General features: G+C 33.2%; 2 protein-coding genes across 2 annotated transcripts in view; one reads left to right on the plus strand and one right to left on the minus strand.

The window, feature by feature from the left end:
• Window positions 1-3,937, plus strand: part of T48 (FU domain-containing protein T48) — a 42,399-nt gene extending 38,462 nt beyond the window's left edge. The window contains exon 2 of the mRNA XM_081995782.1: window positions 624-3,937. Coding sequence (XP_081851908.1) covers window positions 624-1,609 — 986 coding nt within the window. The 3' untranslated portion in view covers window positions 1,610-3,937. The remainder of the gene's footprint in view (window positions 1-623) is intronic.
• A 496-nt stretch (window positions 3,938-4,433) lies between these two features.
• Window positions 4,434-27,272, minus strand: part of l(2)gl (LLGL domain-containing protein l(2)gl) — a 33,630-nt gene continuing 10,791 nt past the window's right edge. Inside the window, exons 3-23 of the mRNA XM_081995781.1 lie at window positions 21,211-21,438; window positions 20,960-21,153; window positions 20,686-20,900; window positions 20,397-20,635; window positions 18,708-18,960; window positions 18,532-18,645; window positions 18,340-18,477; window positions 18,170-18,279; window positions 17,938-18,115; window positions 15,806-15,994; window positions 15,624-15,745; window positions 15,110-15,284; window positions 14,911-15,052; window positions 12,626-12,825; window positions 12,391-12,571; window positions 12,224-12,331; window positions 10,196-10,319; window positions 9,707-9,812; window positions 9,128-9,283; window positions 8,006-8,046; window positions 4,434-5,415 (exon numbers count right to left, since the gene is read on the minus strand). Of these exons, the coding sequence (XP_081851907.1) occupies window positions 5,326-5,415; window positions 8,006-8,046; window positions 9,128-9,283; window positions 9,707-9,812; window positions 10,196-10,319; window positions 12,224-12,331; window positions 12,391-12,571; window positions 12,626-12,825; window positions 14,911-15,052; window positions 15,110-15,284; window positions 15,624-15,745; window positions 15,806-15,994; window positions 17,938-18,115; window positions 18,170-18,279; window positions 18,340-18,477; window positions 18,532-18,645; window positions 18,708-18,960; window positions 20,397-20,635; window positions 20,686-20,900; window positions 20,960-21,153; window positions 21,211-21,438 (3,303 nt within the window). The 3' untranslated portion in view covers window positions 4,434-5,325. The remainder of the gene's footprint in view (window positions 5,416-8,005; window positions 8,047-9,127; window positions 9,284-9,706; window positions 9,813-10,195; window positions 10,320-12,223; window positions 12,332-12,390; window positions 12,572-12,625; window positions 12,826-14,910; window positions 15,053-15,109; window positions 15,285-15,623; window positions 15,746-15,805; window positions 15,995-17,937; window positions 18,116-18,169; window positions 18,280-18,339; window positions 18,478-18,531; window positions 18,646-18,707; window positions 18,961-20,396; window positions 20,636-20,685; window positions 20,901-20,959; window positions 21,154-21,210; window positions 21,439-27,272) is intronic.

Consider the following 27,272-nt stretch of genomic DNA (forward strand, 5'->3'; position numbering starts at 1 on the left):
AGGGCTTATGGTTGACCAAAATTTTCAATATATATACCGTTGAATGGAGAAGAATCGCAAATTTTCATAAGAAAACATTAATAGAGAGAAATGAGTTTTTTATTTGAGATTTTATCGACATTTCAGCTGAAGCTTGGCCAACTTTAAAGTTATTAAATAAATGGAAATAATTTTTGGTATTCGGATATAAATTAATAATTAGGTAGAAATTTTGTTTTGCGTTCAGCTGGAACGACCTTTGCCTTTCCGGGGTAACGCTCTTATTATTAGCTGGTGAATACCATACACATAACCATAACCAGCCTTTTTAATAACTTGCTTTAACATCTTAAAAAGTACGATTAGTTTTGACATAACCATCCTTGTATCCTTTCTAGTAATCCTCTCAGCAATTAGTACCGTAAAACATGGTTAATAACACGTATTCTTCAATTAACCAAACGGAAAGCACCAAAAGCTTTCATCGAATTTACATTTGTTTATTTGATGCGCAGTCAAGAAAGATTTCTACACTTTCAGTTGTAAAAGTATCACTTTTTCTGAAAATTATTATTTCTTTAAAAAAAACCCTTACTTATTGCACAAAGTTTAACATTGTACTAATAAACTTGGTTTATTTTCAGATTGCGCTGATACTGATTGCCTTCAATGCGGTCCTAACGGTTGTGAAAAGTGTGCACAACTAATCGTCTACCCTTCAAGGAAATGCGTTGACTCTTGCCCATTTGGCTACGACCAGAAATGGAGCACGATGGTTGATTTCATGGGTGTGGTGTGCACGCACAATGGCAATTTCCTGGGACTGTCCTCCAGCACTTTGACAGTTTTGACTGGTATTGTGGCTGGGATTTTGTTGTGTTTAGTGTTGTTTTTCCTGGCGTTTATGTATGTCAGACACCTAAACAGAAAACGGGCGGCGTTGAGCAGTGATACTAGTTCTGAAACTGATGATACTCCAGAACGTAGGGACTTTCTCAAACAGTTAGAAACTTTAAAGCCCTATTCTCAGTATTATTTGGATATGCTTAATGATACTAGGCAGCAAATAAGACAACTGCATCGTGAAGGGGATAATGGTGCCATAGGTGCGTACAGACCAGTTGTTAGGGACTTAGCAAAGATACTTTTACTGCTAAACAGACCTCCGGAAAGTATTTCAATGCCGGATGATTGGGAACACTTATTCAATTGGGCTGAAAAAGCTTTAAAACGTTATAAACGTATGAGTGATTCATCACAGCCTCAAGTAGCCCAGCTCATACATTTCCTGCAATCACCCATATCCCCTAGTGAGATTGAGGAACCAGACTACTCAATACGAGGCAGTACCACAATGAGTACTTTTAAACCCGATCAACACTTTGGTTCATCGTTAAGTTTACAAAGTGCTGCAATAAAAGGATTTCACAGTAATTACGATAAGTACCCGGGGAGTTTGAATCCGGAGTGGAAATTCGAGTACACTTTGGTGGGAAACACTTCCTCAGAATTCGATCCAGTGGCTTGGAAAAGCAGTAAAGAGTTTTTGAGTGGGTCACCCCTATTTTTAGAGGACGATTTTTATAAATTGGGTTTTAGGCCTCAAGACGAAATTACTACCGAGTTGTGATAATAGTACAAAAAACTGAATGTACGCAGTAACAGAAATAAGGAGAATGGCTGTGGAAATTTTTGTAAACGGTTTAAAAGACAAAGATTTGGTTGAATGGAAAAAAATTCAGAAAATAGTAACTTCTAATCTGATTCCAGTGTCTGAGTTTCAAAACCGTACTTGTTAGGTAAATATCAGGAAGCTATATCAAAACACGATAAGATTCAAAACGTTAAAAAAGGTCGAATATCATAAAAACTGCCTATTTGCAAGCAATTTTCTGGCCCTAAACGTTGAAAACAACAAAATTTTATGAACATCTAAATACTGGACCATTTGCGGTCACTCTAGTTAATTTTCAAAGTCAAAACATTCAAAAACAGTCAAATGATAAACACTATTTCAACGTGCAATATCCAACCAGTCTAATAATTTTTCAAAGTCAAAACGTTGAAAAACAGTAAAATTGTATGAAATTTGACTTACTATGGACTATTTGCAGTCATTTTAGCACTTTTCAACTGCTGACGGGATCCTGACCAGCTACAGTCTGTTGGAGGCAATGCTGCCAAAAATTGCCTAGTTTTACAATAAAAAAAATTGTGAAAATCTGTCATTTCGCATGTCAAAAGTGTGATTCTGACACTAAAAAAATTATCAGAATTACATAAATGGTTCAGATCAAACTGGCGATTTTAACATTGAAACTGCCGTAAATGACATTTTAAAAATATGTAAGCGATTTTAAAAATATGTATTTTACTGATATTATGTTGGTTACTTTTCGAAAATTATACGCTTTTTTCGTAAAAATTGAAAACAAATAACAATTAAAATATTAGTGGTAATAGCTACATTTGAACTAAAAACGTCCATGTCGCACACTAGGTGGTTTTAATAAGGATTATGTATACTTTAGGACAAATATGATGGAAATTGATTTAGCGAGTAATTCTAATTAATTTTTATGGCTAAAATGTTGAAAATCAGTCAAGATTCATGATAATGTATGTATGATAACCAACCGTTTTCAGTCGTTCCAATCTATTTTCAAGACAACAAGGTTGAAAAATTGACGTACCAGACTATCTGCAATCATTTAGGTCAGTTTTCAATATCAAAACGTTAAAAAATAGTCAAATGAAAATGAAAAGTCACTTGACTTACTGTGTTCAGTCCTGCAAGTAAATTTTTAAGGTCAAAACGATTAAAAACATTTATTTCTTATTTATTTATGACAATTGATTTACCGGAGTATTTGTAGTCGTTGTAGTCCATTTTTAAGGTCTGAACGTTAAAAAATACTCAAATAAAATTGAAAATTGACTTGACCCACTGTTTTCAGTCGTGCGAGTCAATTTTCAAGATAAAAATACTGAAAATTGGTAAAATTTTATAAAAATTGTTTTACTGAATAAAGGTTTATAAACAGTCTATATTAGAGTATTTATTGTAGTCGATTTTTTAGGTCAAAACGATAAAAAATAGTCAAATATAAATGAAAATTGACACGAACCTACGGTTTTAAGTCAATGTTCAACGTCAAAATATTGAAAAACGGTAAAATTTCCTGAAAATTGAATTAATGGACCACTCGCTCACTTTTCTTCCATTTAACCAAATCTGTATTTCTCACCGGTCATATGATCCTCATACAGCGGTCCTTCTTATCTGGGACCCAATGTAGAGTAGTAGTTTAAAGTGTGTGATATTTCCTTCACTTTTAAATGTGTGAACAATATCAGGGACTAGGAAATTACGTTGACATCCGCGGAATTATGGAACGCGGTGCGAATGTACGGATTATTATTGTAATTTACTGGGCATGAAGGTATTATGGTCGTTTCCTTGTTGGACTAGTTTTAAACGATGTTGAAATCACCGTTATTATTTTACAATTGACAGTATTACCCGCATGAACATGACGAAGAAAAAATATTTGGTTACTTCTGTATGTATAAGCTTATCATTTTGTAAAGTTTTTATTTTTGTTAGCTTTTACTTCGGCTTTTACCGAACCAGTCTAGTCATTTCTTGTAATCACCTATACAATTATAATAATTACATCAACCGGTGGACATTTCTGTTTATTAATAATTATTATTATTATCATTAATCGGACAAGTATTTTATTGCAATAAACTGCTCTAAAAGGCAAACATTGTCCAAGGCAGAACATATAAATCCTTTAGCAGTTTATTGTCATTAAAAATGCCTTAGTACAATTAAAAGTACAAGTTTATTTTTCTATGTAGTTATACAATGTAAAAGTTAAAGCGAAACAACTGGTAATAAAATATTGCATTAGATTTATAGCGTATAATAAAAGATCTATATAAAATCGAACCAGGGACTTTTATTTTAACCTAAGTTTATTTTAAGCATTGTTCGAGTAAATACTTTTGTACAAATTCCTGCAACATAGGTAGCTGTTCACTTCAATATATTTTCTTTCCCAGGTGTCCTTTTTGTTCTTCTTTATCATGTTCTTAAATGTCATTATGTTTTTTAAAGGTAGAGTAGAGTCCATACCCAAAACTTCATTTCCAGCCGATTTTACGGATTCCATTATATGGGAGTAGAGGTCCTCAGTTCCGAATGTCAAATAGTCGTTATTCAACTTCTGATTTAACCGGCTCAAAGTCCCCTAATACTAGGTTTGTTGTTTTTGAGAATATAATCCAATTCTCTAACCGACTTTAACGTGTAGCAACATCATTTAAAAAAGGTAAAATTCTAACTATACTCTGTGATATGCATCCGGAAAAATACCTCCAATCTCCAGAAAGTTAAGTCTAAACGGGGTAGTTCTCATTTAAAAATCTACAGTAAAACTCAGAGGTTCAAATAAAAATTATATTTAACTTGAAGTGATGTTTTCTCAATCGTTTAGATTAATATAGTAGCAACTATTCCAATAAAAATGATAACTACAAATATAAAAATATTAACAAAAGTTACGCTTTTAAAAATTATTAATTCATATTATCATATAACTCTCTAATTAATCTAAGTACGCTCTAGTCTTCTTTCACACTCCACATATAAAAATCTATACCTCCACCAGTGTTTTATATAAAAAAAAGCTGTTGAATAATCTAAAATTGTATGATACATTCTAAAATTGCCACTCATAGAAAATAAAACGGATAGAAAATCTGCCGCCAGTTGGATTAAATACGTTTTAAATGCTCCTTAAAATAACCTGGTTACTCTTAAGAAAAAGAACAATAATTTAAAACTTAAAAATAATAAAAGTTCGATAATGTACATACATAAATTATTGTTCCCGAACTGCTCTACTTTTCTGGTAATAAAAACATAAAATAATAAATAAAAAAAAACTGCGACCGACAAGTAGATTAACGGAATAAGTACCAAAAATAATACTAAACAGGCTTAAAAAAAATCCGAATGTGAGCCCCCTTACTAAATATTGAACTTTGAATTATGGCAAAATTTTAAAAAAATAATATTGTCTGAAACTACAATTAACATGGCAACTGCCTTACCAACCGCCCAATCTGGATATGCCGGATTCTGACTACATTTACCACGCGTTTAGTTAATACAAAAATATATTTCTCGTTGAACGTGTAGCGGTGGTATGCATACAAAATATAAATTCAAAATGCTTGTACGATTAAAAAGAAATTATCCCGTGACTGTGAAATGATTGTCGATTGTTCTTTCGTACACGGCGATATTTCAGCAAAATGTGGTAGAAATTTGGCTTAGTCGCCAATATGGTTGTTTTCGGAATCCTCTTCGGCCGAAGCTAACGGGGCGCGTAACAGCAGTTCGCTCACTTGAATTTTCCTAGTCTGTAACAGAAAGTTATCTTTTGAATTATTTTTTTATGATTAAGAAAAGGTGTTTCAGTGCTTTATTATTTTAGTATCAAAGTTTGGTTGCCTAGAAAAAACTGTGTAATTCAAAGCTCAGTGGTCTAAGTAATTTTTGATCTAGAATTAGTTCAAGTCTTACCATTCTCCAGGGATTAAATGTTTCGTGCGAGTCCTTTACCTGTACTACTACAGAAAGCGAACATAAAACAATCATGCATATGGTCTAATTGATGTGATTGCATAAGAGCTTCAAAAGAGGCCCGTCTTAGCCATCATCAACCAATTGTACCACCTTAAATTTTATTTTGCTTATGTAATTAAATAGTAATTTAGATCTTAAAGCTTTTTCTCAACTTGAACCCTATGTAAGTAATTTTGTTAAATAACTTTAGCACTTTTTCTGTTATTTGATATCAACAACACATATTAGACTGATTTTGACAGTTTTCACTTCCACATTCAATAACTCGATTGTTTTTGCAGCTACTGGGGGATTGAATATGTCAATTTAAAGCTCCACTTTTGACTACCCTATATTGTGCTTATAGTTAAAATGTTAAATACCTGAGTTATTTCATAATAAAAATAAATTCAACTGAATTAACGTTTGAATTTAACAATTTCCACTTTGACAGTTCATAACGCGGTTCCTGAAAGTTACAGTACCTTGTTTTTTATCTTTCTGTTTGTCTCTCACACTAAAGTCACATTCATTGTCTTTTTCTGACTCGATTGCCCCTTGTCTCTCTCTTTCTCTATTGGTACGTGCAGCGTCTCTCTTTGTCCTTGTCCTTTTCTGACACATGTATTCTTCAGTTTGCTCATTTTGTTTTCGCTTTCAATTTGCTGTACTATTTATATCTATTTCTATTTTCTCATCTTCATCCTTCTCAAATTTGTTGATATCTTTTCAGTCGGTAAATAAGAGAAGAATAAACAAAATACATGATGAAAAGCTGAAATTTACCATATTTGAGGTAAAAACTGTGAAACTTTTTAGATAAAAAAGTAGGTAAGTCAAAATTGTCGAAACTTTTCTTTCTAGTGTATTCAATTTACTTTTTTGACATTTCAAGCTGAACAGCCATTTCGTGAGCATGTCATGCTTGTCAAACCAGGTCACGTGACAAATGTCATTGTGTCAACTCATCTGTAACAAAAAATGTTGGAGTTGCTCAAAGATCAATATAGTCATAATATTAATGAAGATTGAATTAAATTCTCTTTAAGTAATAAGGTAATCTATCATTGAAACAATTCAACTTTTTGCAATTTCTTATTGATTCACAATATCTCACTGTAAAACTTTCAGAGTTTTTCATTGTTGTTTGCCTGGAAAAACTGACAATTTGGCAACGTCGCACTATACCATCCCTGTATGGCAAAATATTTGAAAATATCTTTAAATATCTCTTAAATGTTACGTAACAGTTGTATACCAAAGTAACATTTTGGCAACGCCGCGCTGTTATTTTCTAGATCACGTGTGGCACGGATTGAATGTGAAAAAATTATTGCCTTTACAACTGATTTTTTCTCATATTTACGAAACCGAACAAAATTTGGCAAAAATGGTTTGAGACCCTAATTTATCATCAAATTTGACCACTTTTGTTCACCTTAATCGCCCTTGCCACTTTAGTTTAGACGATAGCAATTAAAAGTCGTCCATAACAACTGGACCATCCTGTGTGAGGAAAAGTTGACGTCTTTTTCTTTCAAACAGTAACCAAAATATAAGTTTTTACAATACTCTGGCAATATTCATAAGAAAATGTGCAAATAATGCCTATCCAGCTGTTAAAATTTCCTAAGAATGCTTAATGGTAAATCAACATTGACAGTATTTGCGTAAATCACAGCACTGTTCGCAAGCTAAAATGTGTATTAAAGGATAATTTACTTCGTTTGAACGTGAGGTTATCTAAAATTGTGCTACATGAAGTAGTTACAATAGTGTGAAAGTTAGCAACAATACAATGTTATCAGAGAATTTCATAAAAACCACAAAATAAACTTCCTGAAGAAATGTCTTAAGCAGTATAGCATAACAATAATTATTTTGCCACACCCAATGATGAGTGACTAAAATGACCTCCATGCCATCTTGTATAGAAATCAGCCCTAATCCATGTTTAATTTAAAGACTACTTTTTTTAAATATTACTTTTATCACACGAAGAATTTGAACTACCTTAAACAGGTCGAGTTTATATCTCAAAAATGACTGAGTTTCGACGCTCTGTGACAGTGAATATGATATTAATTTATCAAAAATGGTTACCAAACTATGGACAAAGGAAGTCACAAATATGTCACAATGGTACCTTAAAAACGTTACCAAAATGTTTGCGAGTCTGTTATCATCAGTTACATCATTCGAGAAATTAGTTAAGCTGAAAGCGCTCCGGTTGCAAACTATTTGTTGAGCAGCGCTTGTGGGTGCGAAAATCATGCTTATTAGTGGTTCTGAATATAAACATGCTTTAAATGAAAATCTGTTAGTGTGGTGTTAGTAAAGAAATGGTTTATCAAGTCATACAAAATGTAGAAAAGCGTTTCTAACCTCCAAATATGATCCGCCGCCGTTGACGTGCCTTTCTATGACTACAAATAAAGCAAGAACAGAATAAACAATACTGAAAGCAAAAGAAATATTCGAAGCTACAACATTCACTCAACACAACCATTTCAATAAATTTGAAATCGAAAGAAAAGAAAGACAATTCGTGATCCCACCAACAAAAAGGAAACTTAACCACATGTGTTCATTTTATTTTGACTTCAAATTTAACTAATTAACTTTCCTAGAAACACTCTAATTTACTTTGGCTTTTGACATTGACATTTTAAAGTCGGCGGCAGTAATGCGGAAAATATCAGGTTATGTTGTGCTGCGTCAATCTATTATTTCCATTTAATTACGTCCGATACTTAACATAATTCATCATATTGTTTTTTAATTTCCTAAGTCAAAATGAGATGAGATACTAGCCCATACCAGGTTTAGAACAACATGGACCAGCTGTTCATTTTATTTGAAATTAATCTACCAACAAATCATACAAAAAACACCCTCTTTCTATACCTTTATTTGTTAAAAGCATTATTTTGCAGTGATTGTCGTTATCCTTGATTTCGTATAATTAATTTAGAATTTTCTACAACTGCATCTATAATTTCTAACAATATGAGTAAAATTTTGTAGTTTAATGAATAATTGAAACCAATGCCTTTGTGAACAAGAGAAGTGAAAACCTAAATGATTATGCTGATCAAACCTAACAGAAAAACTGTGAAATGGTCTGATAGAAAAACGCAAAATTTTCTTCTGAACTGCTAGCCAATTAAAACGGACCGCTCAAATTTTTTCGAATAAGTTTAAGTTAAAATATTTTGAAAAAGAAAATAAGATACAACTTTGGAGTATCACAAAAAGTCATTCATGGAGAAGCTAATTCGAAGACAGCAAATCAAATGCTAGAAAGTAATTTAGATAAGAGTAATAAAATTGTGTAACTTACAAAACAATAAAGAACGCATAATTCTCCTGAATATTTATCATAAACTCTTTCACTCAATCTGCACCACTCTCTGTATAATTACCAAAAAGCCATGGTTGAAACTTTAAACATAAAGCAACAAAAACAGCAAGATTGCTAAAAACAAAAGCACAAGGTCTACTTACTGCCATTGGTAGCGTTTTCTTGCTCCGTGGCCGTGGTACTTGTAGCGACCGTACTACTGGAGACCTCCTCACCTTGAATATTATTACTACTACTAACGATTGTAGTTACGGTTTTGGTCACTTGTAAATTCGATATCCTCCTGCTCAGTTCCTCGCCTGAAACGTTGGTTTGGGGGACGATAATCGTTTTGTTTAAATGTTAATGATTATGTGTATGTTTGTTTCATAAATTACATAAGTAATACAACACATGTAAAAAAATTGTAAAACGAGCATCACTGTTCAGGTTACTTCTTACTGAACTCTACGGTAAGTCAAATTAAATTAGCAGACGAGATTTCATTACTTCTAACACTGATTTCCAAATGTTTTATTTCATTTGTATTAAAACGAAACTATGAACACCACTGAACTGTGTCCATTTAATCTTAAATATATATCAAACATTTTTGTTTTTTAAAACACACGTTTTCAGTTAATTTTGAAGTAATTTGCCAGTATTGGTAAGAAAGAAGAAACCGAAATGTCTCATAAACGACTTCGTGGACGTTATTTTTTTAAATTAAATTGACAACCTACCTGAACCAAGATGGTCTTTAACGCTGTCGATAGTTATATCGCCCACACTACTGGACCCGGTTACGTTGTGAGGAGTTTCGTTGCCGTTCTCTGGCACTTCATCGACCTGACAACAAAACTTCTCATTCAGTTCTTGTTACAAGTAAACTCACATTCTGTAACCGCATATTATACGGAAAATCAAATAAAAACAGGGTGACGTAACAATGTAATAAGACAGATAAACGCCTTGAATGTGACAAATAAAGAAGCAATTCGAAACATTTATCAGTAAATTACATTGTAACGTCATCCTGTTTTTCCGTATATAAACTTAATATACAATACAAAATAGTAAACTTCTAAGATAATTTCTATAGAAATGACTGAATTGACCAATTGTAGCGTCTGATTTCACCGAGATTTCACGGTTTCTATAAAAATTATCTTTGGAATGAAATTATTCTGAAGTTAAAATACTGGCCCTTAATACAGATAAGCTTTTATTACCTTTTCTAATGTGGTAGGTTCAGCAATGCCGTTGGTCAGTGGCTGTTCTGTCGAACTGGTGTTGGTTACGTTTTCCGCCTCTGGTTCACCTTCCTCGTTATTCGTGGGAAGAGGCAAATAACATCTACAAAAAAGCGGAAAATGGTAAAAATACTTCTTGTTAAGTATGATTATGTCAGCTTTTCGATGCAAAAAATATGAAACAAATCTGCAAATTTCTTTAAAAAACACAAATTTGCGATTTAGCAAAAAAAATTGGTGAAGCCTGAGAAGGCAACTGATTTTCCTTCAGAAACTTAGAATCATCTTAGAGCACTATAATAATAATGATACATCAAAAGCCTAAATCTTTATTGCTCCAGTAAAACCACTGCCTTCCCAAAGATATGTATAACTTATAACGCATTTATTAGTTAATACTATGGGTGGGTTTTTGTGGTTCTCTCTTTATTAGTATTAAGAGTGAAAAGTACGCCTATTTTGCTCTAAAAGTGACAAGTGACGTTTGCTGCTCGCCGTGAAGCAGAGAGATCACTTTTTGCTCAATATTTTTACAATGCTAAATAATTTAATACTAGCTCACTGCATAGATACTCAAAAACCGGATCACAACTATACACAATTGATTGATTAAACTGATAAATTTGACATTTGGAATATTTGTATGTATTCGTCACAAATATTCTAAATGTCAAATCTGATACCTGGTTCAAGTAAGAAACGTCACTTTGACAGCAATGCATTTCATATGGCACAGTTCAACTACCAGTCGCAGTTCAACTAAACACGCCTTTTAACTGTGATTTTACAACCGGACCTAAACTTACTAGAATAACCTTCTTAAAAATATTCAGTTGTTCACTAAAATTTGACTTACACGAATTTTAGTAATCTACCGATTTTAGAAATGTCAAATTTGTGGCCTAAATGTACTAAAATATCCTCCCTGAGAATAATTCTAAAAATGTTCTAAAAACATTTTAACATATCCGTAGAAATTCTCTCAATCTACCGAAAATTGAGCTGTTCAATTGTCATTTGTAAAATCGGTAAATTACTAGATTAGCATTCCTAGGCCGAATTTCAAGCGAAAAACTTCTAGAGTCTTCTTATCAAGAGAATTGGTCTAGTAAATTTAAGCAACTGACATTTGTAAAAACGGTAGAATTCTAATGACAAAGTGTCAATTACCTGAATTATCTTCTTCCATCAACAATAAAAACATAAGTTTTGTTATTTCCGCACAATTGCAAGAATAAACAATATCATATGATACATCATTATAATGAAGTTTTTAGTTATTTGAAAAAAAAAAACAAATTAGGGCAAATTTGAGCAATTTACAGCAAAGACTTCAGCAATACAATTCAAATATATTCGTACAAAACTGAATCTCTAGAAAGTACACAGAAATTTGATTGTGTTGCAGACATTAATTAAAAATTAAACAAAAAATCCCACCAAAGACGAAAAAAGTTGTAATTTAATTTTTAATTGATGTCCGCAACACCATCAAATTTCCACGTACTTGATTAATTTACGGACGAAAATTCTCATTTGGATCTAAAAAGTACATTTGATAAACTGTCAAATGACGTCACTAAGCGCACTCTAACCTTCCAATCAAGGAAGATTTTAGGCACTCCTTGTCAATTCAGAATGGGAACTTCTGATGAGACCCATCATTGAGATCTTGGAGGTTAGGTTACAGTTAGGTACTAGGCAGTTTTTTATTCAACCTTTGTAGATAACACACTAAACAATTTTTTCTAAGTAAACCCAAAACCTATTTTAGTTAGGTAGTATTTTAGTAGGTATTAAAAATTGGATTGAAAGTTATGAGATAAACACAGTCACTGAATGAGACGGAAAAAAGTCAAACATTGCTCATCTTGAATCATTAGACAAAGATTAAATAAAAAACAGTGTGTTGTAAAAATTTGATACCACCAGCTATTTTTCTTTTAAATAAGTTACTAAATATCACACGGTTTTGGTAACACTTAAAGTAGAAAAAGTTAGAATTACCTTGCTTGTGTTACAGCAGTGGCTGACAAGGACAGCCTTTGTAATTCGGAGGACGAATGCAGATAAAGAGCTTCAGCAGTTTTAGTGAACACCAACGATGAGATGCCACTGAAAATTATCGAAACCTTACAAATCTCACTACTATACATAAAAGTGTTAAGACCTACTTGATGTCTTCTCGTTTAACAGCTGCGGCGTTGAGCTGCCTTTTTAAATCGGGAATGCTAAGAACGACGCAGTCACCGAGATTGGTAAGGCACAAAAGATCCACTTCGGAATGTTTCACGGTGACATCGTCGGGTAACTGGCATGAGAATGTCGCGAATGCCATTCGTCTGACCCTGGCTCCTGAAAGTTGCCACACAAATAACAAAAAAATCCTATTTGAACAGTTATATTTACCTTCGTTGGCCGTTAATTTGTATTTACCATAAGGCTTCAGTGAAGGAAGGGTAAATATTTTGAATTGTTCCTCTGACGCAATCACAACTCTGTGCGCTTGCGTCGTGTCTGGAAGTGGAGCTACCCCTTTCTCAACCTCCAAAGGTTCTGGCAGTGGTTTATTGGATCCATCCAGGACGGCAATACCTATTACTGGTGCCCTAGATAACAATATTCAATTATAAACAAAAAAAATGGCAAGAAGTATAGTAGATGGCACTAATGAGATCATTACACGTTATTGACGTTAAATGCGCCGCGCTGCCAGTTATTTTTTTTATCATTTTACTTGATTTTTTTTTATACAGAAGTTAAAGCTTTTTTTAACAGACACACAGACAGATTTTAATTACAATATCACTCAATACTGAGTATTTCCTAATCCCTTTGAAGATTTCTAAAACTTTTCCTGTTTAAAAGCAGCTTTTCCCCACAACAATAAAAGCAACCTGGCAATATGGTAACAACAACGCACACAACTCATCAAAAATCAAGATCCAGAAGGTTACGTTTATATGACATAAACCTCTCACTGATGATGTGCAACGGTCTAATTATTGCCGTCTACCAAGGATTGTAAACAGTACAGGAGTGCTTAATCCCATAAGCGCAATCTTGCCGGTATCGGCTCGGGCCGGTGACGATTTTTACGTCACCATGGGGTCGGAGTAAACCGAAATCACAGGCACCCTTGACAATCTCGTACATAGCGTCTCGGGCGAATATTTAGCGTATTGTGCGCCCGAAGGCCCACTGTGACGTCAGAATTCATTCGCCGCCGGGAAACAAAATCGGCCGATCGAGCAATCCTGTACTGTTTACCGTCCTTGGCCGTCTACTATACAAACTTGTGTTCAAAGTGTAGAAAATATTCCAAATTCCTAAAATCCAAATAAGTTACCAAAAGGAGACGAAAATCGGATGAGAAGTTTTCGATTTATTCGTATTTTTTTAAAGGACAGTTGAAAGCGCCACTGTTTATTTCAAGAGATAGAATAAATGTACTTAATAAGTTGTGAGAAATTAAGTCCCAAGAATATTGACTAGTTTTGTATGAAAAACTGATTTTAATATTTTTATTTTTTGGTAATTTGCCCCTAGCGGCCAAATCTCAAACTTGAAACAAATTTCCTGCAATTTCTAATATACTCTGTTCAGTGACTTCTGACTGTTGCGTCACTTTCAATTCTGTGTTTTTATAGACTATTTCCAGAAGTAAAAAGTTGCTTGAATCGATGTTTTCAGTGTAAGTTTTTGATTAATAACGCTTTTTTTGTTTGCTTCTGATGTCACATTTAAAAGAGGGTTTCAGATGCTTCAAGCATTTTAAAATCTAATGTACAAAGTCTAAACCCAAATGGTGCTAATAAAGATAAAAGTTTTACAAAACGAACTAGCAAAATGAGTTTTCCAACGGCATATAAACTTTGATTTAAATTACCAGAAACCTCTAAAGCCATTTTTGAAAATGCAAAACCTTCTAAAAAATGCCAGAAGCTTTTACAAGTGTCTTAAACCTTTCCAAAGTTGTTTTAAGTCGTTAGAGGCCTTTAGGACTGTTTTGAATGTGCCAAAGACCTCTAAATGCTACTGAGAACTTTCTGAAAAGTTCCAGAGCCCTCTACAACTGTCTTAAACATTCCCAGACTTGTTTTAAATTGTCAGAGACCTCTAAGACCATTTTGAATCTGCCAGAGACCTCTAATTGCTACTGGCCACCTTCTAAAAAGTACCAGAGGTCTCTACAAACTTCCAATAATTATTTTAAATGGTCAGATGCGCCTATATCTATTTTGGAACTGCCAGAGCTCTCTAAATAATGCTGCAAACCTTCTAGAAATTGCCAGAGGCTTCTACAAGTGTCTTGTCAACCGTCCAAGAATTGTTTTAAATTGTCAAAAGCTTCTAGATTCATCAAAAAGTGCCAGTGGTCTTTAAATGCTACTGACAACCTTCTAAAAAGTGCCAGAGGCCTTTAGAGTCATGTTGAAGTTTGCCAGAGGTCAATACAAGTGTTCTAAGGGCCATTTGCACTTTAGGCTAAGTTTTCATATAAGTTTACATTTTGCACATAATCAAAGCATAATTTAGCTTAAGTGAGAACCTTCTAAGACTTGTTTAATTGTTGATAGATAACCTTTTCAAACAGTTTCAAATAATATTTCGGCAACGGCTTTTGATACTTAATTGATTATTTGCGAATTTCTCCATACAAACTTAATAAACCTTGTACTGCAACTACATACCTGTGTTTGAGCTGAATTTCTTTGGCCAAATGACAAGCCACATCTTCGGTATCCCTCTTTGAAGCAGAAGGAACTATAATATTAAAAGAGTACACTGTTCCGTTATTGGTGCCGGCCCAAAGAGTTGGAACTGTGTTTTGAACTGAAATGAACGGTTTATTAATCACCACTTACTGTTAAAAGTTCCAAAAATCTTTACCATTGATAAGGAAAGTCCTGGCAAAATACAAACACCTAACAAACGAACCCATGGAATCTTCGACCGGACGAGCTTCGATTTGTCGTTCAACCGGTTTGGCGTCCAACGGATTGAATTCTCCCTGTTCCGTAGCTGTTGGCGGCTTTCTAGCTGGAGGAGAAGTCACCGCCGGAGTCTGTCAAAAAACACACACTTCTACATTATAAAAATCAAGATACTATTAAAGTTTAGGATCCATTCATTAAACTTACGTAACCAAGAGTCAAAAAGTAAATAGCTATTTATGATACAAAGAGTTTAAGGTATTACTCTATTGCCTCCAATGCTTTCTAAAAATCGCGAAAGCAATAAATTTCTTTCATAACAATGTGTTATCCACAAACGAGTGCAAAAAAATTAAATAAAACTCACTAAACGTCTAGCCTAAACTTTTAGTTTAGTAAATTTTATTTAATTTTAATAAAACCTTTATTGTTTATTTAATTTTTATTGTATTATTAGTTATCACACATACCTGTTTGTCCTCTTTATGGTGCCGAGTAGACCGTCCTTTCCTCAGTCTTCTAAACGACTCTCTTAATGACTTTTTGAACGATTTTCGGCGAGAAATGGGTGCGTCACCTTGCCCTGTGAGATCTATAAAACCACATTTTTGGTTCTTTTTTATCTATCGCGTTTTTTATAGACGCGACATACCATTGAAACTAAGAGTGCACTTAACAATAACCGGTTTGTTTTTGAGGTAGTCCAGCAAGGCAAGTCCGTGGGCGGTACCTGCCGCCACTAGGCCCCAATCCGCGTGCAATACTATGGAAGTGACAGCTGCGGGTGGATGAAGTTGGAGAAGAGTGGAAGCTTGGAAACCTCTGACTTGATGGATGTCACCTATACATTTAATGGTAATTACCATCTTGTATACTGTTTAACCAAAAATAGTTCTATATGTTTTTTTCTAATGCTACAAGAAAGGTTAATTGTGTGTCTATGTTGCTATTCTAAGTTACACAACAATAAACGAGGAGCAGCAAGATTTCCGGAAAAATCGTTTGACGATTGACGCAGTGTTTTATATCAGACACGTTATAGAGTATAACAAACCAGCATACCTGTGCTTTATAGATTTGACGAAAGCGTTCGATAGGATCAGTCTGGATGACGTCCTAAACGAGCTGAACACCAGGGAAATAAGACATTTCTGCAAAAGCAAGGTGTGCTCCTCACAATTAAACGCTTTAGTCAGATCAATAATAATCAGGCTATTATGATTTATTTTGGTTTAGCACTTTACTATGTTATAAACCCAATTTCTAAGCAAAACAAAATTAATTTCTTGTTTCGAAATCCATGTAAATTTGATAGTACATTATTAGAATTGAGAAGGTTTAGAATGCGATCAGATAAAACTTTTTCAAACATTTTCAAAAATATTGACATAAGTGATTGATTGACACTGCTTGTGTATACACGACTTTGGTTAATTTCAAGTAATCAGGAAAAACCGCTTGAGTAAAACCCAAGTTTAATAATATACATAAGGGCTTAGTCCACCTCAAAACTGCAAAAGTTAATTAATTTTGCAAAAAATTGGTCAGGACCAGTAGAACTTGTATTTTTCAAACTATTTATTGCTTCAATTATTTCATATTCTGTTACATAATAAACAAATTAAATTATCAACATGTAGTACTCAGTGGCGGCTCCTAGTAAATTTGAAAGGTAGTGCACAAAACGAGGGGCCAATAGGGCCAATAGCGCGAAAAAATGTTTGAGGCCACGCCCAAACTTCCTACAATTAGTACTACATTTACGGAATTAGAATTTTTGGATATTAAATTTGAGTAAATTTTACAGCAATAAGAGAATATTTACGTAAGTGAAATTAAAATAATTTGCTATTTCTTTGGAATGTGTAATTTCAACATTATTTATTTGCTAGTTTTCTTAATTTTTAGTAGTGCTGTTTATAATATTCCAAATACATAGTTTTTGATTTGTTGGTAGAAGAAGAGAGTTTATTATCGTAATATTTTTGTTTTGCGAGTCGCAAAGTTTTCCGGTTTACACTCTCATATTTTTTATACAAATTAATAATTATCTCTCTTAGTAAATATGTTGCATAGGTTTTTTGATTACGCTTTTAAGCCCAAAGCTACCCACTGTTTGTCCAAACTATAATCCAGCGCTCTTATCTTTTCAAAAGAAAAGCAAATAGTAAGATTATCATAAAGAATTTCAATAAAATGCAACATTTTGCAATTTATATCGCCTGCGTTTCCCAAAAATTTGGTTCGTAATTCCAATGACAACAATCAAATCAATCTTTATTATTTCATTTAATATTATTAGTATTGATGTTTTTTTAATCTTGTTAGTAGTTTTAAATCATTAGAACATGACGAAATTGTAATAAGTTAATATAGGTGTGGTCAGGCAAACTATTTTCAGACTTTTCTTATCAGTTATAATTGAAATCTGTACAAATCTTATTTCCAGTACCCAAATTAAACTCTTCTACCGCATTACGAAGAAACTGTTAGGTGTATTGTAACAAAATGTTTGATTTGCAATCTGTAATGTTTTTCCAATTTTCCAGAAAATGACAAATAATAATATAATCAAATATAACCAATTATATGCATGTTATTAATTAGAATTTAATTTTTTTAAGCTTTTCTATAGTTCATACAATTAACAACATCCTGCAAGATGTAAAATTAATTTGGGGTCCACTGTATACTGCTACTATCAAAGAAATCTTAATAATAAGAGTTAGGTATAAATTCAAACATTGGATTTTATACGGTTTGTTTGTAGGTAAGTCCACTTACCAGTTTTAGGAGCCAACTGATTGTGTCCCTTCCAAACAAAACCATCTCTGTCGCTTACAATATTCATAGGAACCACTTTCAACGGTCCGTCCAATACTTCTGTATCAAATTTTGCGATTATAACTTGTCCGGCAGTACCAGCAACAACCAAAGTCCCCGACAACGGACACATTAACACCTAGAACCAAAAAGTCTTTAAACTTGCGCTAACAGAAACCGTTAGTAATCTTACCCTTTTGATTGCTAGTCTGGGGTCATCGGAATAAGGATCAAACACGCCGGTTTTCCTAAAAGGTGGCCACTCTTCTTCAGCCTCCTCGGTATCTTGGGGTGGGGGCACTTCTACAAAAATTAAATAATTATTTGTGTTTTTCAGGGATGACAACGTAATTTGCACACAACCTTCTAAATCATCGCCGGTAAAGAGTTGAGCAGTACTGAATTTGTAAATTGACGTTAAAGTAACTCCTCCCGCGTCCCAAAATCTAACTGTCCCATCTTCGTGTCCTGTTAGCAGCAATTCTCTCTTGGGCTCGACACCTGAATGTACAATTTGAAATTTACCAGAAAACTAGTTTTCAAATTCTAGTTCACCTTTAGAGCACAGTAACTTTCCACCATCTACTGGCCAGGGTCTGTCCGAATATAAATGACTTGTCTGCGCTTTCCCTGCATCCTTAAGGTACTCCCACAGAGACTCTGGAATATCTTTTGAAAAAAAAAAAACAAACATAACTTATTTTCATACATAAGTCAGCAGATAAAAGTACCGGACACATATTGACTGCACGTCACAGCAGAAGAGTGCAAGGCTACCAAGTACGGCAAGTTCAGCATTTTCCATCCTTTGCTCTGCAAATCAATGGCGACTAATTCTTCTTCTGCCAAGACAATCAAAGCTTCAGGCTGCCCTTTAGGTACGCCATTGGCGACGGGGGCTTCGGCAGCTTCTTGGCTTTCAGCATTTTCGGAAGTGTCATCATCACTTGTTGTTCTGGAGTCGATTATGACAAAATCTATCACCTTGATAAAATAAAACATTTATATTTTATTAATTTACTTTGTTAGAGTTTTGTGTAACAACTAATAAAATAATAATCAGAGTTTTGTCAATTCTCTTAAGAACGTTGTCTTGACAGAAACGTTTTGTAAATTTAATAAATTCTATACTTTTAATTTACCAATGTTTAGACCCCCCCTTGGATTTGTTGAAATTTGCAACAGTAAATCTTTTTTTAGTCTAATCGCTGATTAATTTACTTCATTAATTCACGTTTTGTCTGTAACTTTAGCGTTGCTAGTCTTAACAGAATATCAAAGTCAAAACGCAAATTAACTTAATCAATGATTAGTGTTCTTAAACCGTTACGGTGCAGTCGGAGGTTATAGCTAAGAAGTAATAGCTAAACTAAACTAATACAAACCACTGTATACAAAACAAACTAACACACAGTAGAAATAAGAAAATATGAAGTTATCTGAAGTAAATAGGTACACTAAACATCATGCCGCTATATGCTGTTGAGTTTTTAATTGCTAAGCAAAGAGTTAAATTCACAGGAAAAAATCATGCATTTGTGTTTAAAAGTTACTGTTTTTTAGCTAGAAAAGTACGAAACAGTGCTTATACCCAGGTTTCTCTTCACAACAAGGATTTCAAAATTAGCAAAGCTACACTGACTGAAATTTTCAAATTGCAGTTTTAGAAGATCACAGAATTCAATGAATTAAATTTATGGCTCTTCCATATACACCGTCATATCTGATCTGTTGTAGAAGTAGTTAATTTTTTTTGATATGTCTGGCAAATGTTTGTGTGTAGCATACTGGATGCTTCAAATTAGTGATACGCCACTCTGTATTAAATAATCATTTGTTTAAACCTAATTCAAGCGTAACTGCTATTTTAAAAAGAAATAAACACCTAAAAATGCCATTATTCTTAAGCCTGAAAAAGCTAAAAACCAAAGTGTTATAGAAACTTATTTGTCAGTTTTTTATTTCTTACTAATTAACCTAGAGAAACAAAACAATGTGCAATAAAGCTTTTTTTTATACCAATCAAGCTACTTTTGAAATTTTGACATTAAAAATAATATTAATAAAATAATTGAAAACTAACACTAGTGGTTTGTACTTTTCTAGCTTAAGTACAAAATTAACACCTTTAACATTAACATTAAAAAAATTATATGTAAAATAAATTGTTTAAGAAAAACATGAATTCTATGATATGGTGTACCTTATTGCCGTAATACTCTTCTTCACTATCGTTATCGGTTATCGCATTACCGATCTGCCACAAAAAGAATAAATTTTAAAACTTTCAAAATTTTGGCAAAAATAGTCAAAACTAGCCAAGAACTAAAAAGCTTCCAACAAATTGTAAAAACAGGTTGAATCAAAGAAAATTTTTTATTTCTAAAAAAAATAAACAATATTAGGTAAAGAACACTTACTTTGCTGGTAAAATCCAATGCAACGTGATTTTCATTGTTCTCTCCATGGATAACTGACACGGAGAACTTGTCCCCGTAATTAGCTCTGGGCAAACCACCCGAAAATACTAGCAAAGGTTCTCCGTTCAATTCTTTAGCGACAATTTTGGGAATGGCTTTACAAGCGTATGGTCCGTAAGTTGCGATTGGTTCGCCGCAAGGCTTTTCCGATTGGGTGACGTCCCATTCCATGTAGCTTCCTGCACATTTTGTAAATTACGTCGAAAAATAATGGTATTACGCGCCTTACCATCGTTATGAGAAGTCAAAAAGTGATAGTCGTCTTTCCAACACAAACATTCCAGTTGCTGATTAGAAATGAAAGTTTTAGCAGCCACATTCTCAGCTCGATTCCACAACACCATTAAACCTCTATTGTAACCAATCAGAATATTGTTAGGCTGTCCAGGTTGTTCCAGAATGGATTCCACTGCACCTGGGTTAAGCTTATAGTCTTGTGGCACACTAAAATAATGTTAATGTATAGTAGGGATGGTCAAACCAATAAGATAAGCGAAGCTTACTTTTGCATCACCACATCCTGATAAATAATGTCAGGAGTCATGGTAAAAGTACTAAGATCCAACAAATAAATATTGCCTCCTTCAGTGCCTAATAATAAATGCTTGCCGGCACTCTCTAAGCAAATTGTGCTGATTTTCTTCAGTTTTCCTTCAAGGGCCTGCGATTTCACCTCAACCAGAGAACTTTTGTTCACCTAGTGAATAACAAACTATACTATTTTTAGCTACTTAAAAAAATTATGCAAACAAACCTCCCAGAGATGCAAAGAATTGTCATCCTGTAAACTGACCACTTTGCCCTTTCCCGGCAAAAACCACACCTTTGTGACGGGAATTTGGTTTTGGTGTTGGCCGTAGAATTCCACTCCAGGTTTGCCGAACACTTTGATGGCACCTGAAGACGTCCCAATGCAGAGCAAACGAAAAACGGGGTCCCATCCCAATGCTGAGGGTTTGTGAGGAAAACCATGTTGGAGAGTCTACAAATTTATGAAGCATTTTAGTTAGATATAAATATTTGTTTAAAAAAAATAAGAATTTTGTATATGAGAGTATTTAAGAGAGTTAGAAAAAGACAGAAACTTGTACAAGGACAAGTCATATTTGTATTTGTACTTCTGGTTTCTTTCAACTAATGAAATCGTTGACATTACAGCATTTAAGAAAAACAATCAATTCTGCGCCACAGTGCTAAGGACTAGTTAATTTTTTACTTTGCAAAACCTAAGTAATTACCAAGACAATAATGTTAGTCAGTAACGTAGTAGTAGTAGTTTGCGAGTATAATAAAAAGCTACTTCATATCGGCCAAACGGTTTCTTAAATAGCATTTATCGCACATAATACTATTAAATAAAAAGTTCAGTAGCCTACTTAATTCAATATTTTATGATACTTTATAAGCTTGGAAAAGGTCTTATTCCAATTTTCAGCATTATTTTCAGATAGCATTTCTTAAGATCTCTCCCTGAATCAAAATGTAAACTAACACCACGGATGAATTCTCGATGCTCCAAAACTTAACTCTATTCCTTTTTACTTTGTTGTCCGATTGTATTTTCAAATTGTAAATCTCCTTTTCAACTAATACAGGGTGAGTCAGGGTTTAAAACGGGTGAGTCAGTTAAGTGGTTTAATTCATATATCAATATTAAAATTCACTTGAATGATACCGATAAGATCGATTCTTAATTATTCGGTTTTTATTTCACAATGTGTATTGAAATGGCTTGATTTCTAGGTATATTTAAAAGCGGGTGTTGTACAGCAGAATTCGAAGAGAGATGTGTTCTTTTAAATTGAATGAGAAACTCTACAAGAAGACTAATTGCAATATTTGAAGAATAAAGGAAAACCTCAGTAAGCGACGCCGGACGACATCTCCGGTAATACCGGAAGCTGTTACCTACCAACTTCCTTGTTTGGAATACCCATTTAAATAGTGGCGCTAGTTCTTAATCTTAAACTTAACTACGTTTGAAGTATCTTTCAACATTACAAATGCAGAACGCCACTGAGCCAAGCTTTATCCGCGGCTTTATCTGAGAAGGACACAAAAACTTTAATCCAGAAAAAATGACTTTGAGTCAGAGAGAGACTTTTGAGAGAAAAGATGAGCTTTTTCTTTAAAATGAACATTTTTTTCAATTTATCTCTCAAAGTAGACAAACGACATATTTGGGCATCATACTAAACAAATTATGATACAAAACCTATAAACAATTTACTTAAACTGTAACCATCACTTAGTTGGCCAAATTTCTGATTTACTTGTTTTATACAGATACTTATCCATTTTCAAGTGCAACTGTTCTGAACTGCTTTTTCACCTCGTGCTAACTGCAACATTATCTTGAACATCATTGAATTGAAGTTCAAACAAACTGACGATATGTCAGTTGTCACCGCGTTTATTACTCGGTTCTAACTGGGTGTAAACCTACTGCACTCACCACTGGATGCAGAAAGTCATTCTGAATATTTTTGGTCCCTTGCAAAATTTCCTTAACTCCAACCGTTTCCAGAATATTAAACTTTCTTTTGGAAAATGCTGCAATATTTTGAAAATATCGTATCTCAGCAATTTTTGGGTCATCAACGATGGCAAAAAGCTCAAAATGTTACTTTTTCTCGTCGTGCTAACCGCAACACCACTATACACAGTGTTCAAGAAACACAAAAAAAATAGTTAAATTTTAAATTCACGCTATACCAGACCGTGTTTACTTGGTTAGTTGGTTCTAAGTGGGTCTAAACCTAGTCCACTGGATGCGGAAAGACATTTTGAACATTTTTGGTCTGGTGCAAAAATTCCATTACTCTAACTCTTTTTTTGTAAATTGCATTTCAAATTTTATAACTTTTTCCAAACATTTTTAAAATTCTCTATCTCGGTGGTTTTTTGGGTTTTAGGGACCGTAAATAACTAAAAATGTTTGTCTTGAATTGCTTTTTCACCTCCCTGCAAAACAGGATTACTTAAGGGAGGATTACTGGAAGTTTTATTTGCTTTTAATAGTGTCAAATCCAGAAACTACATGAAAAATAAATGGATTTTCATTTTCCCTGGCTCTTCATTGATACAAAGTTTTTCTCTATCTCCTTGTCATTAGATTTTCTTGGATAAATAATTCTTAAATAAATTTTGTGCTTCTTTCATAGATAAATTAGAGAAAATTATACATGAAACATGTTTGGAAACTTCTGTTTATTTGCAACTCACCTCCTTTGCGCTACACTCCTATAATTCTGTTTCTTACATAAAATAGACCTACACCTAACTGATTATATAAATAGGTATTATACAATATTTCACATACCGTTAAAAGTTCTACTATTTATAGCTTTATCCGGAGTTTGATAAGTATGACGTAAGTTAATTTGGACAACAGACAAAAGTCACGTTTACACTACAATGTGAGTATTTTTTTTTCGAAAAAACATAGTTTGAAAAAAAATCTCACAAACTAAGCTTTCAAAAACTAAGTTTGATGTGAAAATAGTTCTGAAACAAAGTGTCCAAATCTGATCTCTTATTACTTTGACAGGAAATCCAAACTTGAGTTATATCATTAAACCGATTTTACTGGGGTTTGTTAAAACGACACCAAGCAATAAATATAAAACAATAATTTTTCTAATTAGAGTTGAGGATTGATGTAAAAAACAAATTAAGCAATAAACCCAAGGGGATGTAGGAAACGTGATCTAAACCAATAAATAAATCATAAACATACACTCCTTTGCTTGTTTAACGACCTCATAACGATGATGGCATACATGTTCGTTTGATATTAACTGGGATATTAAGGTGTAGCGGCAATTGTTTATTTTTTATTTCTAACCAATCAACTTATCTAGAGTAAATAGCTTTTGTGCATTACGGAAGATAAGAGAAAATATATCATCATAAACGTATTTTCAGATGATGAAAAGTTGCGTTAGCGTTTTAAATAAGGTCACAAGCTTAGATTGAGTAATGACCAAATATTTTCAGCAGTATTGCTACTTCTACACTCTTAACCAAGGTGCTGCAACTGGGAAATATCATGTATCGCAAATAAGCAGATCAATTTTTATATCTATCCTTGAAAATTAATATCGTTTATAAAAGTATAATGATTTTGCACGAAGTCGTGTATGACTGTTACACCTGATCAGTATGGTATATTTTGTTTATATCAATTTGTAGGAAAGTTTTACGTGGATAAGGAGATACAAGATACTACATATTAGTACATACATATACGCATGTTCTAATACAGTTTGTGACTTGATCTCTGATAATAAAATGACAAAAAGATAAGACTCATAATTCAAGAAAGGAATTTTTGAAAGAATGTGTAGTTTTCTAACAAAATGATGTTATACACTACTTTACAGTCCTTACAGAACTTTTACTAGCATAAAGCACTGAATTAAAAAAAACTCTGATATAAATATTAATCAAACACTCATCACTTTCTAATCGCACATAAGATAACCAAAGTAACTGCACTTTTAATTATAGAAAAAAATATTGACTCATCACCGTGCAAAATGCATGCGAGGACACTTTCTACCTAGATGTACCGCAACACCTTTTCCAATTAATAGTAACAAAGCCCGTACAAATCTACTTTCTTCCTGTCATTCAAACTATTTGTTTGAAAGTACACTAATAGTTTTTACAACTCATTCGAAGTGCAACTTGAAAAACTAGAATAATTTACGTGTATTTAGTAGCCTTTAGGAACATATTAATTGGACATTTTGTGATTAGTTCTCTTATGTTTGGTTGGATGACAGTACAAGTAGAGTGAAATAGAGAAAGGATGGAACTGATTTATTGAATTTTGAAACTGTACTTTAAGTAGTTTGTTAATTATATCGCCCATCAGTACAAGTCGAGGGTTTTAGGATGGATAACTGTGTATCACTGTTAAAATCGCATGAGTCATTGATAATAGCATATGATTCACAAAAGACTATTTATTGTCTTAAATGTTTCCTCTTAATTTTTAAGTGCTGAAGGTGAAGTCAAATAGCTAGTTGTCAATATCTGTAATATGTAACTTATTATTTACGCCTCTCATTACAAAAATATTAAATATTCAGTAGACATAGTTTGCAAAAGCAAATTTCATGGGAACAAGGTATCTGAATTTTTTTTTTAAAAGCTGTTTGATGCTTTTTCTTATTTCAAGATTAACGAAAAGAGTACTTCAACAAAGACTTCATTTTTACTTTCTATATTACAGCATTGCTGGATTATTTGAAAATTTCTAAGCGCATTTTCATGTAAGTGGATATGCTTCTTAAGGTGCCGTCTCCATCATTGAAGGTTGGCGATAATCTGGGCAAACTGAGTTCGATCTTGGGCTACTCTAAACAATGACATTTAACCCAGCGACCCAGTCCAGTCTCTGATGTTCTTGAGCAATGAGTGTTTCTTACGATTTTGATTCGATGTCTACAGGCAAAAAACATAATTTTGAACGTGGGCTACTGTACTCCCAGCTGAACTAAAGTAGAGACTAGTTTACAACAACATTACTAACTCATGGGAAATATTATTTACTCATTGTGGTCAAGTGGCTCAAACTCAACATACCAAAACACTTCACCAGTAAAATATAACTTACTATGTGCAAATTTCAGCAACTTCTGATATTGCCTAGAGTAGGTGAACTTCCGAGCACTTCGAGCAATATCACAATTGAAATTTTGGAAATTACTTTTTATTTTTTTCTTTTATTTATTTGATAATTTAAATCAAATGACAAAAAATTTTTTTTTTACCCTTACACCTTTTCTTTCTTTTCTTTCTAATATCATATTTGATATCCAATGTTTCGGTTTTTAGGTACAGTTACAGTGAAAAAACTCAAAATGTTTGTCTTGAACTGCCTTTTCATCTAGTGCTCGCAACATGTATGAAAATATACAGACTGTGTTCAAGACAAAGAGTTAATTTTGAAACTGACACTTTGCCAGTTGTGACCGCATTTACTCGGTTTAAGGAGCTGTGGACCCAGTCTAATGGATACAGAAAGTCATTCTAAACAATTTTGATCTCTTGAAAAATTTCCATAACTCTAACCGTTTCCGAAATGTTAGACGTTTTTACTTTTTTCGAAATTGCATCAAAAATTTTGAAAATTTTATTTTTGCCTTTTTCGGGGTTTAAGGAAATTTTGCGAATCCTTTTGAAGATGCAGTTCGTTAAGTAATGTTAACCCTAAAAAACTGCCCCTTTAAGAAATTATTTTAACACAAAAACTTTGTTTTTCTAGGTTAGGTTATATGAATTGTGGTGTTATTTTCTATCTAGAGGTCCTTCTGGATACGCCCTCTTTTGGACAATTTAGAACTTTTTATTATTTTTCTTCTCTGTGCTGAAAAGTTTCGGGAAAATTGCACTTTATTACTCGGATGCGATAAAGTACACTTTTGCCAAAAGGTCTCAGCACATTATATTTTTAAAAAATGTACATTTAAATCAAACAGTAGTAACTGTATAATATTTGGTATCTTAATTAAGAATACTAACTACACTTTTAATCAACTTTGCAGAGACTTTTATTTTAGTTATTTGACTATACATACTTCCTGCCTATAAAAATTAATTCGAAATAAATATTACGCTATTTTATCAAAACATCCTTATCAAAGATTTCTCCGAGGGGTGTGACACTTCAATAATATTTGGGTCACTCACCAAATAATATTAATAATATGCAATAATCTTACTAATCTTGATAATACGACATAATCCAATAATATAGTACATAATTCAATAATACTAATAATAATCTGAATAATACGAATAATA

This window comes from Ips typographus, linkage group LG1 (genome assembly GCF_016097725.1).
Source record: "Ips typographus isolate SLU linkage group LG1, UJ_Ityp_2.0, whole genome shotgun sequence".
Lineage (NCBI taxonomy): Eukaryota > Metazoa > Arthropoda > Insecta > Coleoptera > Curculionidae > Ips > Ips typographus.